At 43.3% G+C, this 16,742-nt stretch overlaps 1 protein-coding gene across 1 annotated transcript in view; it reads left to right on the top strand.

Moving 5' to 3' along the window:
- Positions 1-16,045, top strand: part of LOC112228435 (transcriptional enhancer factor TEF-3) — a 40,945-nt gene extending 24,900 nt beyond the window's left edge. Inside the window, exons 3-13 of the mRNA XM_024393798.2 lie at positions 171-235; positions 1,374-1,436; positions 4,418-4,429; positions 5,243-5,359; positions 5,495-5,517; positions 7,889-7,950; positions 8,121-8,251; positions 8,507-8,680; positions 12,884-13,024; positions 14,589-14,741; positions 15,322-16,045. Of these exons, the coding sequence (XP_024249566.2) occupies positions 171-235; positions 1,374-1,436; positions 4,418-4,429; positions 5,243-5,359; positions 5,495-5,517; positions 7,889-7,950; positions 8,121-8,251; positions 8,507-8,680; positions 12,884-13,024; positions 14,589-14,741; positions 15,322-15,435 (1,055 nt within the window). The 3' untranslated portion in view covers positions 15,436-16,045. The remainder of the gene's footprint in view (positions 1-170; positions 236-1,373; positions 1,437-4,417; positions 4,430-5,242; positions 5,360-5,494; positions 5,518-7,888; positions 7,951-8,120; positions 8,252-8,506; positions 8,681-12,883; positions 13,025-14,588; positions 14,742-15,321) is intronic.
- Positions 16,046-16,742: the final 697 nt, after the last annotated feature.

The following is a 16,742-nucleotide window of genomic DNA, read 5'->3' as shown; positions in this document are numbered from 1 at the left end:
TTACATACATTCAACAAGGATTTACACTGTTAGACATATCACTATGAACTAATAAACTAAATCAAACTTTGCATGTAAACAAATCCACAAATATCTCATTATATATTGAATAACTTTACATTTTCTTAATGCAAATAATGTTTTTAATGTCAATGTGCTGGCTCTTTCAGGACGAAACGAGCTGATAGCACGGTACATCAAGCTACGCACAGGGAAGACGCGGACAAGAAAGCAGGTGGGTTTCGTAACACCACTCCACTTTTCCCCTATATGTTTCCTGCCCTTTCTCCCAAACCATGTGCACCCCTTAAACAACCCACTCACTCCAAGCTGTCTCCAATCAGGAGCTGGAAAAAACCCAGAGAGGGCTAGGGGAAAGCCATGACAGCAGGAAATGATGCTGCTGTCACTCCGACACATTCCCGAGGCCCAACCCTGTTCTCATGCTGAAATGGGCCTCTCTTGAGTGATTTAGAGGGCCGGGGCCCAATGCACAGATGCTATAGGATCAGACGGCTGTGTGTTCTTCACCACTTCACCTAGCACGTGGCCCAGCCTCATTAGGAGAGCAAGAAGCAGAGGAATACAGGATCTTTATGGCAGAGAGGACACTGTAGAGGGCTGGATGGGGCAGAGATTTGGACCCTATCTGGGACATGGGATTTCGAGAGATTGGGACTATAAGGTTTTATCTGCAAAAGATGATTCTGAGATAGTTGGCTTTAAAGTTCCAAACCCTCCTTGGTTTGAATGGTGTCAGCTATTTTTATCTATTATTATTTTGAACTTAACAACTTGAGTTGGGGGTAGTTAGAGTACTATATAGGCAAAGAACATTGAACTGAACAAGGCTATGTCAATAACATTTTGACAAAAATGCAGAGAACCTTATTGTTCCAAGCTCTTGATTTGATATGGAGGGACTGACTGACATATTGGCACTGACTGATGTTGCATTATATAGAGAGAGAGGGAAAGGGGTCCATCTGTGTCCCTTTATGTGAAGATGTGATGGGGGGGGGAAAGAGGGAGAGGGGTTGGAGTTGACAATGAGTTGAGGAAGGGTAGAGTGAGAGGGGAAGGGGGACACCTGCTGGTCTAGCAGTGGCCAGGGCCATGAACAATTCAGTTTGGCGTTCTTAATAAATGACATATTGGTACCAAAAGTCTCAAGACAATGACATCATAGAATGAGAAAAGGAATATTATTGTTTTTTGAACATTTGGCGCCAACATGGAGGATAGTTGTGTATGTGACAAATAAAATTTGATTTGATTTGATTTAGTTGGCCGAACCCTGTACAGCACATCTGCCATAGACCTGATCAGACCTAATCTCTCTCTTTTTCTCTATCCCTCTCTCTCTCCTCCAGGTGTCCAGTCACATCCAGGTGCTAGCGCGACGGAAGGCCCGGGAGATCCAGGTGAAGCTGAAGGTACGCTACGTGAGTCTCCCCACTTTTTGAATCTTGAACCTGTGCACTGCATTGTGGGTTGGCTTGAACGGCTAGTACCATAGCAATGGAATGGGTAGAAAAACGAATCAAACAGGTTCTGAATTCTGGAAGATTTACATGGATCCACCGATATAATAAGCAATTCGACCTTTTAGAACACAAGTCATCCACATTCTGAACAACCTCTCCAATGTCTGCCATGCCACATACCATGGTGTTACAGTAGGGACCTTGCTTTCAATGGGAATGTCAATGTCTACCATTCTACCCATTCCAATTGTATGACTGCTACAGCACTAGCTATGCAGATCATTTGGAGTAGCGTGCTGGTGGCTGATGTTTTTAAGGTAGGGGTATTCAACCTGGGGTCTGCCTCCCCCCTAAGAGTCCACTGAGGTACTGCAGGTGGTCCGCAAAAAATATTTGTATAAAAATATATCCCTAGCAACAACAGAATAAAGGAATGTTGAATTACATACCTACAGTAGAAAAGAGAAGAATCTTCTTTCTAATTATGTCAACTTTATTTATCAATCCAAATATTGAGAAAATTACACTCATTGGCGCAGAGTCTAGGTCCAAAAGGCTTCTTAACAGCTTCTACCCCCAAGCCATTAGACTCCTGAAAAGCTAATCAAATGGTTACCCGGACTATTTGCATTGTCCCCACCCCACACTAATTTTTACGCTGCTGCTACTCTGTTTATTATCTGTGCATAGTCACTTTACCTCTACCTACATGTACATATTACCTCAATTACCTCGACTAACCTTTACTCCCCCACATTGACTCTGTACCGGTACCCCCTGTATATAGCCTCCACATTGACTCTGTACCGGTACCCCCTGTATATAGCCTCCACATTGACTCTGTACCGGTACCCCCTGTATATAGCCTCCACATTGACTCTGTACCGGTACCCCCTGTATATAGCCTCCACATTGACTCTGTACCGGTACCCCCTGTATATAGCCTCCACATTGACTCTGTACCGGTACCCCCTGTATATAGCCTCCACATTGACTCTGTACCGGTACCCCCTGTATATAGCCTCCACATTGACTCTGTACCGGTACCCCCTGTATATAGCCTCCACATTGACTCTGTACCGGTACCCCCTGTATATAGCCTCCACATTGACTCTGTACGGTACCCCCTGTATATAGCCTCCACATTGACTCTGTACCGGTAACCCCTGTATATAGCCTCCACATTGACTCTGTACCGGTACCCCCTGTATATAGCCTCCACATTGACTCTGTACCGGTACCCCTGTATATAGCCTCCACATTGACTCTGTACCGGTACCCCCTGTATATAGCCTCCACATTGACTCTGTACCGGTACCCCTGTATATAGCCTCCACATTGACTCTGTACCGGTACCCCCTGTATATAGCCTCCACATTGACTCTGTACCGGTACCCCTGTATATAGCCTCCACATTGACTCTGTACCGGTACCCCCTGTATCTAGCCTCCACATTGACTCTGTACCGGTACCCCCTGTATATAGCCTCCACATTGACTCTGTACCGGTAACCCCTGTATATAGCCTCCACATTGACTCTGTACCGGTACCCCCTGTATCTAGCCTCCACATTAACTCTGTACCGGTACCTCCTGTATATAGCCTCCACATTGACTCTGTACCGGTACCCCCTGTATATAGCCTCCACATTGACTCTGTACCGGTACCCCCTGTATATAGCCTCCACATTGACTCTGTACCGGTACCCCCTGTATATAGCCTCCACATTGACTCTGTACCGGTACCCCTGTATATAGCCTCCACATTGACTCTGTACCGGTACCCCCTGTATATAGCCTCCACATTGACTCTGTACCGGTAACCCCTGTATATAGCCTCCACATTGACTCTGTACCGGTACCCCCTGTATATAGCCTCGTTACTGTTCTTTTATTGTTGCTCCTTAATTGTTATTTTTAAAACTCTTTTTATTTTATTTATTTTTTTACTTCAATTTATTTTAGTAAATACTTTAACACTTTTTTTCTGAACTGCATTGTTGGTTAAGGGCTTGTAAGCAAGCATTTCACTGTAAGGTCTACACTTGTATTTGGCGCATGTGACAAATAAAATTTGATTTGATTCAATTACACTCACTGAAGTATCTGACATGGGCTTTGAAAAAGCACCTGCTACCAGTGCAGAAAGTGCTGCTGGCTGCTGCTAAGCTTTCTTGACTTGATTAATGTTTTGCCAACACACAGCTAACCTTCATTTAACCAGCTAAACAGCTGTTCTTAGTGAAAATGTGTTTGGAGTTACCTTTCTAGCTACTAGGCTATGTTAGTTTACACTTCCTCTTCCAATTATATGGATCTGGGAGGTCAAAATAATAATAAAAAATGATCAAATCCATTCATTTTAAGATGTTGATTACCTCTCCTTGCCATTCACCTGATAAAACAAGATGTGTTTTGCTAATTTTCCTGGGCAAGAAAAGGTTAAAAAGCCAATTTTAAAGTGTGAAGTTGTTGTGTTGTTGGGGAGGCTGTGGTGCTGCTTGGCTGTAGCCATGGTGTTGTTCTAAAGCCACAGAGTGCAGAACATCAGGAAGGCTTCCTCTGACCTTCATGCCATGTTATTCTCTTCTCATTTTTAGGTTTGATTCCATGAAAAAAAGTTACTCAATACACCATGGCCTTGATATCCATGAATTCGATATGGAATTTCTAATGGTTCCCATTCCTACATTTCAGTACAAATAATATGGAAAGACAAAACAATGACAAACAGAGAGTGGGTTGTATTTAATAGCACCACCTTAATTCATGTGGGTGTTATATGGAATGCTTAGTCCTATGATGCATATCTACAAATGGCCACAGTAAATGTGGATACGCTCCAGCATCCCTGGCCTGAGGCTTGCTGTGCACGATATGAACAAATGTGTTTGTCAGGAGAGAAATTAATTTTTGTATTGTTCCTTCCAGGCATTTCATTTGGTAAGTATCTCAATAAAAGTGTTCCTGTTTGGTGGGTGAAAGCTTTCCTAACACCGTCCGCCCCTAGCACTTTCTTAGTTTACGTTTCTTACCACAGACATGCACGCAAACACACACACACACAACACAACACAACACAGCTCTCCGTCACCTTGGACGGTGGCCACTGGGCCACAGCTGGCAGGGCCCAGCATTGGTCACAAGGCATCCTCCGACAGGCCTTTTTAAATACATCTTTCTTGTAACTGAGAACACTACCAAATGTACTCCCCATATTTCAGCTATGCCCTTGTGTCAGCTGGTTCTGGGAACAAGATTGTGCCGTGTGGCCTAGCATTATGTGGCTGAGAGTGTTGGTAGTCCTCAATGAGTTGGAAACTGCTCAAGTCGGCATGATGGACACACGCACAACAGAACAATAACGTTATATCATAGACAGGAATGACTGCTGTTTCTGGTAGCCACCATGTCACCTGTTTACTGTTAACATTTAGCCACAAACTAGCTTGATCATTACCATTAGCATAGAGCTAGCCCTCCGACATGCTCGACCCAGCTCCCACTGTGACCTCTAGCAGAGACATAGGCCACTTGTCAACACCCCCAGGCCTCTGCCAACGCAATAAACCTTACTCTCAACCTCGGGGATCTTGACTGCAATATTACCCACCCTCCCAGCCCCTATGATCAACCTGGCTTTCACCCCTCATTTCCCACCCAACAAACAACATAACGAGGCTAGTATTCCCACAGGGTGCTGACTATAATGGAGAGCGTGACCTGACCCCTGGGCCTTGCTGTGTGTGTCTGCAGGACCAGGCTGCCAAAGACAAGGCCCTCCAGAGTATGGCCACCATCTCCGCCACCGCCTTCCAGAACAAGATGGCTCTGCAGGGGCTGTCCAGGCCGCCGTACCCCACTGCTGGTGGCGTGAGTAGTGTGCGCAGACAGACACACACACCCTGTCCTTGAGCAACACTGGGGGATACATATACAGTAGAAAGATAGGTGGTGTCATATAGAGTGTATGTAATAAAATATGTTTCCATGTTTTCTTTTTCCCAGTTTTGGCATGGCGGTCCTGAAGAGTAAGTTACAACCCTGTGTGTGTGTGTGTGTGTGTGTGTGTGTGTGTGTGTGTGTGTGTGTGTGTGTGTGTGTGTGTGTGTGTGTGTGTGTGTGTGTGTGTGTGTGTGTGTGTGTGTGTGTGTGTGTGTGTGTATGTATAGGGCTGTTGCGGTGACCATATTTCTGCAAGACCGGCAGTCATGAGTCATGACCGCAGTAAAATTCCACATGACCAGTAAGCCACGGTAATCTCCTCTTATGCACTCTGGACATGCATTGGTACTATCCAACTCGCTAACGACTGTCAGGTCACTAATGGCCTGGTACCCAGCGCTCTATTGTCCCTTTAACCACTCCGACATCAATGCAAAATCACATCAAACACTTATCATCAAAACAGTATGTGCTTTTGAAACTCACCTTACTGTGATCGATCAATTTGAAGAAAGAAGTTCAACAACAGGTTGAAACAGTGGAAAACATGATCGTTGTGGATGTTGTTTCAAAGCCAAACCCAATGAAATGGACAGCTTATTAGAGCTTATGCATTGGCCAAAATATGAGCCCATGTCCGTAAAAAAAAAGGAATTACAACATATTACCCACTGCAGGATTTTTTTTTTTAAACACAGATTTAAGATGTATTTGGTACATAATTGGCCTAGCCTATGCTCCAAAATGTAAACAATTCTAGTAATGGCCTTTGAGTGTGAACTGTATTATTATGCATACTGGATGTTACCTTCTGCTACACTCCAAACTTGCTGTATAGTCTGGGAGAGAACGTATAGGCCTTGGCGATGCTGTTGGTAAATTGATTGTGCATTGCGACTTAGTTAGCCTAAAATTATAGTGAGTTTTTATTTGATTTTGAATGCCGTGATTATTTTTTTCTAAATTAATAGGCTGAAACGTTACCTTCAAGTACAGAATATCTCACCCCTGTGCGTTTCCATCTCGTCCATTCCTTTCTTAAGCGCACAGAGAGGGTCTGTCAACTGTTTAATTAAATGTTTTTTTGTGAAAACGTGTTACTAATGTTTCCAAACAGATTTAACTTTGTTCCCCAAATTAAGTACGGGGTAACTACAGGAACAGGGTTGGAGAACCCATGGCATACAGAGTTTGGCCAAATTGGGCAGAATATCAGCTGCAAGCCCTCAAAAGGTGGTTGACGCGTGGTGTAAAACATGCATTCTTATACAATGTAACGAAGACACAATGAGTCAGGAAACCAGTGCATTTGGTGAGTTTAATATGACCGAACATAGAGTGAAATGACAACCACCCGTTGCATCACGACATGAAACAATACTACCTTATGGGTGACAACAACGGAGTGCTAGATAAAGGGGGAGTGATCAGGGAAGTGATGAAGTCCAGGTGTGACTAATGATGAGGCGCAGGTGTGCGTAATGATGGGTTGTTAGGTCCGGTGATTAGTAGACCAGCGAGGGGGAGTAGATGTGACATAAGCCCAGGATTTTCTATATGCAATCCTTTGTGAAAGCAGAAAGAGAAGGATCCCAAATGCTACTTTTTTTTGCGACTTTTTCCAGTCATCAATATCCTAGAGTCGCTTCATGCAGCCCATAAATGTTTTGACTTCTAAGACATTCTTAGGTTTGTGTCATTTCACTAAAGTTGCCAAATAACTCTAAATCTAGCGTATAGGACCTATTTCAAATGGTCGCTTTTCTGCTCAACATAACCACTTCATATGCGCACTTGCTCTGGAATGGGAGAAAAATTATTTATATTTCATTAAGCTACGTTCAAATATATTCTTCTTACTATAAAGTAATGGCAAGGGACTTATAAGCATATCCTGTCAGCTAAATGAACTAGCCTACAGCCTATATCATGGTGCATAGCCAGATAACATACAGAAGGCCAAATCATATTCTGTTCTTCTGAAATACATTTCCTTCATCATGTTTCTTTAAACCTGCCTAAAATAAATACTGGATTTGTTGTGGTGGTGTATATTATTAGACTATTAAACTGTAGATGTTCCAAAGGCACATCAGAGGCTTGTATGTGTGGAGGCCTGGAGATACTAAACATGTTTATATTAATTAATGATAAATTACCGCGAGACCTGCAGTCATTTTCATGACCATAACCAGCTGACAAAATGTAATGATCCCCTATGCCTGCGTGTGAGCCTCTCTGACTGTCAGTGAAAAGGCATAGGCCTACTGCCACTGAATAAATAGAAATCACAATCTGTCAAAACTGAATGTGACAGAGTAACATCTTAACATGTTTATTTAAATGGCACTTTCGCTAATGAACCCGAGCCCCCAGTGTGTTTAACAGTCTGCCGGTCTAGTCGTGTGTGCGAGGGGTCAGGGTGTAATGTGTCTACTGCCTGTCTTGTCTCTCCAGCATTAAGCCCTTTTCCCAGCAGAGTTACGCCATGCAGACGTCCGGCCCACCCCCCATAACAGGTGGGTTTTCTCAGCTTCCCTTCATGTCCCCATGTGTCGACAGACGTTGTCATGGTCTGCAAGTGACGAAGAGCTCCAAAAAAGCTCAGAGAAACTGACAGTATGCAACAACATTTTTCAAACCGATGGTATGTTCTGTTACTCTGCGCCACCCCCCTGCTCTTCTTCAGGCTATGAGAGCATGGCAGGCCTGTCCATGTCACCGGGCGCCCCCCCGTGGCAGGGGCGGAGTATCGCCAGCTCCAAACTCCGCATGCTGGAGTTCTCTGCCTTCCTGGAGCAGCCTCAGGACCCAGAGACCGTGAGTAGTAATTTAGTAGCCACTCGCCCTGCCTAATAAGCCTCCACATTCATATTCATCTCACTTAGTTGATAGGGACCCTTTCAGTGCTCATCAATGTAAAAGTTTGAGACATAAAGAAAAACAATCTCTTCCTTTTCATCCAACCCTTTCCCTAAAGCTGTAATGTGAACTTCCTCACACCATGACTGCATCTTGACAATGAACTGAATCAGTGCTCTGAAAGTAATCAACATCTCTCTCTCTGTTTTCTAGTTTAACAAGCACCTGTTTGTGCACATCGGTCAGTCCAACCCCACCTTCAGTGACCCTTACCTGGAGGCAGTGGACATCCGTCAGATCTACGATAAGTTCCCTGAGAAGAAGGGAGGGCTAAAGGAGCTGTTTGAGAAGGGGCAGCCAGACACTTTCTTTCTTGTCAAGTTCTGGGTGAGTCCAAGCAGAATCAAATCAGAGGTGTGTGTTAGTGGGCACATTGTAGTGTGTGTGGGTGAGTCTCTGCTTTCTGAATAGAATAATGGAAAGGGACTCGAAACAAAGAATTAGTCGCAGCACAAAAGGGGAACTGAGAGTATTTTGTAAGGTAAAGGTTTTTGTAGCACTCTCCTCAGTAGTTAATGACCTAAATGTGTTAGGTGTTGGGATAACTTTAGCACTGGAGCTAAAGGAATTTAGTAACGATTTCAGTTTGAAGCATATGAAGTCATTGATTAAGATCTGGCTGTTTTCTGCTCATGGGTACAGTGGGTAGAGGGCACATTGTAGCGTGTGTGACCGCAGCCTTTGGTGCGAGAGTGGCAGGGCTTCTCTTTCACTGGGGAAATCTGAGCCTGGGCACCTGTCCCCTCGCTATTAGGCTGGATCCACTTATTTATAGGTCCCTCAGAGCGAGAGAGTGTAAGGGAGAAAAGTGTGTGTGTAGTGTTACGAGGAGCTGGGATGCAGGGGTAGTGAGAAAAGGACATGAGAGAGAGAACAGAGTCCACTGTGTCCATCTCCTCTGATCACTTCTTTCCCATGTGGATAACTTACTTCAGAAACACAACTCATACAGGCTCTATTCTACAGAATAGAGATTTTCAGAGCTTGATTATCATGTTTCCAGTCACACCTTTACATTCCAACTCTATATTCCATTATGATCTCTCCCCCAGTTGGCTTGTACATGATGTGTTAGTCACCCCCACATGCTCTTTTGTGAAGTTATTTATTGTAGAGAGATAAAATACATTAGTGAGTGACAGAAACCCATTGTGTCTGATAAGCCATTCATCAATAGGACACCCGCTTACTTCATGTCAGAGCTCTGATAGACTCCAGAACCCATGACATACAGTACCTTCAGAAAGTATTCACACCCCTTTACTTCATGTCAGAGCTCTGATAGGCTCCAGAACCCATGACATACAGTACCTTCAGAAAGTATTCACACCCCTTTACTTCATGTCAGACTCCAGAACCCATGACATACAGTACCTTCAGAAAGTATTCACACCCCTTTACTTCATGTCAGAGCTCTGATAGGCTCCAGAACCCATGACATACAGTACCTTCAGAAAGTATTCACACCCCTTTACTTCATGTCAGAGCTCTGATAGACTCCAGAACCCATGACATACAGTACCTTCAGAAAGTATTCACACCCCTTTACTTCACTTTCCTCACTTTGTTGTGTTACAGCCTGAATTTGAAATGGATTACATTTAGATTTTGTCACTGGCCTACACACAATACCTCATGTCAAAGTGGAATTAAGTTTTTATAAATGATTGTAAATGAATTACAAATGAAAAGCTGAGATGTCTAGAGTCAAGTATTCAACCCATTTGTTATGGCAAGCCTAAATAAGTTCAGGAGTAAAAATGTGCTTAAGTCTCAAAGTAAGTTGTATAGACTCACTCTGTGTGCAATAATGGTGTTTAACATGATTTTTTTATGACTACCTCATGTCTGCACCCCACACATACAATTATCAGAAATGTTCCTCAGTCAGGCAGTGAATTTCAAACACAGATTCAACTACAAAGATGAGGTTTTCCAATGCCTCGCAAAGAAGTGCACCTATTGGTAGATGGATATAAATTGAAAAAAGCAAACATTGAATATCCCTTTAAGCATGATGAAGTTATTAGTTACACTATGGATGGTGTATCAATAGACCCAGTCACTACTAAGATACAGGCATCCTTCTTAACTTCGTTGCCAGAGAGGAAGGAAAACTACTTAGGGATTTCATTGTAAGGCCAATGGTGACTTTAAAACAGTTTTATGGTTTTGATAGGAGAAAGCTAAGGAGGGATCAACGTTGTAGTTTCTCCACAACACTAACCTAATTGACAGAGCGAAAGGAAGGAAGCATGTACAGAATAAAAATATTCCAAAACATGCATCCTGTTTGCAACAAGGCACTAAAGTAGTACTGCAAAAAATGTGGCAAAGAAATAAACTTTTTGTCCTGAATACAAAGTGTTGTGTTTGGGGAAAATGCTACATAACACATCACTGAGTACCACTCTTCACATTTTTAAGCATGGTGGTGGCTGCATCATGTTATGGGTATGCTTGTCATTGGCAAGGACTAGTGAGTTATTTTTAGGATAAAAAGAAATGGAATAGCGCTAAGCACAGGCAAAATCCTTGTTCCGTCTGCTTTCCAACAGACACTAAGAGCATTCACCTTTCAGCAGGACAATACCCTTAAACACAAGGCCAAATATACACTGGAGTTGCTTATCAAGACAACATTGAATGTTCCTGAGTGATCTAGTTACAGTTTTGACTTAAATCGGCATGGAAATCAATGGCAAGACCTTGAAAATGTCTGTCTAGCAATGATCAATAACCAACTTGACAGCGCTTGAATAATTCTTTACCCAGAAAGACTCACAGCTGTAATCGCTGCCAAAGGTAATTCTAACATGTATTGACTCAGGGGTGTGAATACTTATGTAAATGTGATATTTCTGTATTTCATGTTCAATACACTTGCAGAAATGTCTAAAAACATGTTTTTACTTTGTCATTATGGGGTATTGTGTGTTGGTGGGTGACAGAGAAATCTATTTAATCCAGTTTAAATTCAGCCTGCAGCAGCAAAATGTGGAACGTCAAGGGTTATGAATACTTTCTGAAGGCACTGTATGCAGCTATCCCAGACTGACTGGAGAAACAAGCCCATATGACTGCTGCTAGTGCCAGATGCATCACCTCAACATATCTTATTATAGTGGGTCTGATTGTCCTGAGGGGGCTCTCCAACCCTCATGACACCCATGACAAAACACACACAAACAACCAACCAACATCTGGACATTTCAACAGCTACGCTGAGTACAAAAAAGAAATAAAAAGCAACCTTATCTGAGGTGACTTATACCTCGTTTCCTTCTTCCGCCTTCATAAAGTGAGAAAGAAAACCCAGTTCCATCGAGGCGGCCAACCAGCCACCCGGGCATGACTTGGGGGCGTCCTGAGGCTCTGGCTAGTTGTCATGGCGACTGTGACAGGCTGCTGGCCCGTCTCCAAAGCTATGGCATTCTAGATTGAATTTCCAGCTCCCCAACCGGCCCTGCCTTCTCCCCACAGCGCCCGTGGCCCTGTCCTAACGGATTGTCTCGCGCCTTTGAAGTGCCCGGAGAATCCGATTTGAGCCGGCCCTTGTAAATTGTTACACAGGAGCCCGGCCTGGCTGATCTAATCAGCCAATTGAGGGCTGTTGATTATAATTGGATGAATTCCCTCGCAGGCCGTTAGGGAAGTGGGGAGCGCAGGTTCGGGGAGGGTCACTGGGCCCTGGGGATGAAGACAAATGAGAGAATCACAGGAGCGAGGGATGAAGACGAGGAGCGGGGCGATGAAGAGAGGCTGAGCGCTGTATTAATGGCCCATTAGGAGACAAGGGCCTGAGAGGGGAAAAGGTAAAGCCCTCTGTGTCTGTACTCCTCTACCATGACAGAGATGACGCCTCGTCTCGATGTAAAATATTATATAGCATCAGATTACCCTCACCCCCATCATTCCCTTAACCATTAGGAGGGATAAAAATATATCTGACCCAGTATCAGTGACTAGGAGCAGATTCTGCCTTCTTAGACAGACATGAGGTGGGATACACCTGACGAAGAGAGTCCCGTCTGGCACTAACGCCACAGCTAGACACAGCATCTTGGGAATGCAGAGGCTGGATTGGCAGCCTAAATTAAGTCAACACAGGCCAGGCCAATAGATGCTGCTTGGCTTTGCAGAGCGTTAGTTGCAGGCTTTGTTGAGCTGTCACACATTTTGGGTAACATGTTTCAGGAAGCCAACAGAAGCACACACACACTTTTCCCTGTTCCTTGAAATAAAGTTTATTAAATTAGAAGGACCGAACTTTACTGACAGAAAGATTGATGTATAACGACTGAAGTAGATTTCTGTTGAGGTTTTTGAATGAACTGTCCAGAACTAAAAATGTGTCTCGTCTTAGACTGGCAGGTTGTTCGAACAGTGCCTTATCCTCTTGCTAAGACTGACAGGTTGTGTGTGTGTGGCCTGTGTGGACCTCCTCCTGTCTTTCCTGTACTGTCCTCTGTTCAATAAAAGAGAGGGGGAGGTTGTTGTTGACTGTGTGGTTCCTTTCTCTCTCTGCAGGCCGATCTGAGTGCCAACCTGCAGGAAGACAGAGGTTTCTTCTACGGCGTGTCCAGTCAGTACGAGAGCTCGGAGAACATGATCATCACCTCCTCCACCAAGGTCTGCTCCTTTGGAAAGCAAGTGGTGGAGAAAGTAGAGGTGAGAGACACCAGAAGGATTACTCTAGCTCCATCAGTACCTGTCCCAGACCTGCTGTTTTCAACTCTCTAGAGACAGCAGGAGCGGTAGAGATACTCTTAATGATTGGCTATGAAAAGCCAACTGACATTTACTCCTGAGGTGCTGACTTGCTGCACCCTCGACAACTACTGTGATTATTATTTGACCATGCTGGTCATTTATGAACATTTGAACATCTTCACCATGTTCTGTTATAATCTCCACCCGGCACAGCCAGAAGAGGACTGGCCACCCCTCATAGCCTGGTTTCTTCCTAGGTTTTGGCCTTTCTAGGGAGTTTTTCCTAGCCGCCGTGCTTCTACACCTGCATTGCTTGCTGTTTGGGGTTTTAGGCTGGGTTTCTGTACAGCAGTTTGAGATATCAGCTGATGTAAGAAGGGCTTTATAAATCAATTTGATTTGATCAGTAGAGACTAAAAAGTACTTGTAAAAAAACAAAAACAATGAAGAAATATATACCATAGATGTAGGTACAGTAGATACAGTAACAGATATGGATTATGTAGAGCTTTGGGTCCAGGATTGGCATAAAAAATAGATATTTTAGACCTGTTATCTCTCCACACTTCACTGACTCTTGACTGCTGATAGAACACAGGTTCTAGTTTGCTGGTAGACTTAGGTAAGTATTTGACCTGGTACTAAAATATAAGGGGATTTGAATGATTGACAGTTGAACTGATAGGCGGGGTCAACATTTGAGGTCAATGACTGTGATTATTATCCCTCTGCGAATGAATAATAACCCAACCAGTGGCTGTGATGGATTCAACTCACTATTCTCCTGCTCTGTGGTCCAGAACAGACATCACAAGACAACACTTACATTCCTCACCCTGACTCACTGAGCATGTCCCAAATGGCACCCTATTCCCTAGTTAGTGCACCACTTTTGATCAGCCCTATAGGTTTTGGTCAAAAGTAGTGCACACTATAGCTGTGTTGCCTGTCCACCACAGCATCACTGTTATCCCTACAGATAACATACACATATTCACATGGATATTGAGGGGAAGCCAGGCCAGTCATCTACTATAATGTAATAACATTCAACAGTCATTATGGTAGCTATTATCTATAGACTATATTTAAGCAAAAAGGTACCTGGGGTGTTTGTGGTATATGGCCAATACCACGGCTAAGGGTTGTTCTTAAGCGCGACGCAACGCAGAGTGCCTGGATACAGCCCTTAGCTGTGGTATATTGGCCATATTCCACAAACACCCAAGGTGCCTTATTGCTATTATAAACTGGTTACCAACGTCATTAGATCATTCAAAATAAACGTTTTGTCATACCCGTAGTATACGGCCTGATATACCACGACTGTCAGCCAATCAGCATTCGGGGCTTGAACCACCCAGTTTATAATTAGTGTTATCTATCAGGTACATATGACATGCCTTTAATTGCATCTATGAGGGCTATAATATAGTTTTAATGTGATATCTCTAGGACCATGTCCTGGTATATTGAACATACAATATATCATATATTGGATACATTGTGTGTGTGTCCCCAGACGGAGTATGCACGGTTTGAGAATGGGCGGTATGTGTTCAGGATCCACCGGTCCCCACTGTGTGAATACATGATCAACTTCATCCACAAGCTCAAACACCTGCCAGAGAAGTACATGATGAACAGTGTACTGGAGAACTTCACCATCCTACAGGTAAAGGCGCACGCACACAATTACCATCTATCATTCAAATATTGTAGCAGACAACTGTTCACTTGTCAACCACCTGCTTGAAGAGTTTTCAATACAGAAGCAGAAGAGATTGAGAGCAAGGAGAGTACCACCATAGTAACAATGTGGTCATCAATATAAGGGTTCAAGTCACTGTCCATTCCATTGGCAACTGCAGTCCAGACACAATGACCATATTGAAACCACACAGCAGATCACATCGCAACATGTTATTAGGTTCTCAATGGGCTGATTTAGCCCATATTAAACATGCGCTGCACACATGCGTATCAATGCTATGGATTATGCAACAAGTGCTTCTTTTAGGGATAGAACAATGATATGGTGAATGTATTGTCCTCAAAAGGAGCTCATACATTTTGACAGTTCGCTTTTGTGTAATTGCTTGTACCACTCTGTCAGTGAGAGATGAAACCGACCTGTATGCAAAATAAACTCATTTGTATTGCTTAAAAATGTATATTTTTGAGAAATGTGTGTAGTAGTAGTAGTATAGTTAGTGGTGTAAAAGAACTGTGCATGTGGGTCTGTCTCTCTGCAGGTTGTGATCAACAGGGACACACTGGAGACCCTGCTGTGTATAGCCTATGTCTTTGAGGTGTCTACTAGTGAGCATGGAGCCCAGCACCATATTTACCGGCTGGTCAAAGACTAAGACAGCCCTGTGGACAGAGAACCACTATAGACCAACAACACCCCAACCATGGACAATCTCCACTGTAAGCTGCAAGCACAATACGATTGTCTGTCAAGACCCAAAGAAGCACTGGGCGGGTTGCTTGCCCACTGAAACTAATGTGGAAGAGTTGGCTTGGGAGCTGGAGTGAACTATACCACTGTGTTATGTGAAAGAGAGGAGCAGAGGGTGTGAACCTTCATTGTGGTATATCTGTATGTACAAGGGGAGCCAAATGTCAAGACAATGCATGATAAATTGTTGTTTTTCATCTCATATTACTAGTGCTTGCTTGTTTTGATTTAGTTTCATTTTAGACAGCTGCATGAGCGGTATTTGTTTTGTCTATGGCCGCCACCTAGTGACTTCTAATGTATATTACACACAGGGCAAGAGGACGAAAGGAGAACTGGAAAGCAAGACTGCACATTTATAGTATTGTTTTGGTGCCAATGTTTGTATTAGTTGAGTAAAAATATGTACAGTACCACAGCTATCTCCCCTGAAGAATAATCTCTATTGATGAAAATGAGTGAAGATTATGATATAAATAAATATTGTATCTGCCTGGTTTGATGATCAAATTAAATGTTGTACTATTGTTGAATGAAATTGAGCACAACTCACATACAGTAGATAACTCTGCTTGAATCTGGGTTGAATCTGCTATCTGTAATTGAAGTTGACTAGCTACAGTATGAAGAAACTGTAATCTATTTTTGGCACTGAACTGAAGTTTAAAATGGAAATACCCTTCACATATCATACTTAACAGATCAGGTTGCTTGATTTTGGTTCTTAATGTGATCTATTGAGACTAATATATGAACATGTCATACTATTGTTATACCTGTAATAAAACGCTGATACAAATGAGTTCTCAGGTAAGTTTCAAACATAACAATACAAAATGCATCCATGTTGTTAAACTCCTGAGTGGAGCAGCGGTCTAAGGCACTGTATCTCAATGCAGAGTGGTGATACAGCAAAATGTGTTTTCTACTACTTTCGCGGTTATTTGACCATATTAGCTCAGGCCGTGTTCGAGACGAGTAAAACCGTAATGTATCATCGGTAAATTGTGACTGACTGATCTACAAATGACGAGTAGTTATTTATGGTGCAAGGTTATTTGTAGATCAGTCTGTCAGTAGCAATGTCGAACAAGCCCATTGTGATCGAAACCTAGAGCGATACCAGAGACAGATGACGTGAGACACCTCAGGTTGTCACTAGTTCCCACAGTCACAAAGTCGGAAGGCCCGCCTACTCGACCAATCGGATGA

The sequence above is a fragment of the Oncorhynchus tshawytscha genome, linkage group LG01 (genome assembly GCF_018296145.1).
Source record: "Oncorhynchus tshawytscha isolate Ot180627B linkage group LG01, Otsh_v2.0, whole genome shotgun sequence".
NCBI classification, from domain to species: domain Eukaryota; kingdom Metazoa; phylum Chordata; class Actinopteri; order Salmoniformes; family Salmonidae; genus Oncorhynchus; species Oncorhynchus tshawytscha.
The sequence above is the reverse complement of the archived record's forward strand: the minus strand, read 5'-3'. Positions and strand labels throughout refer to the sequence as shown.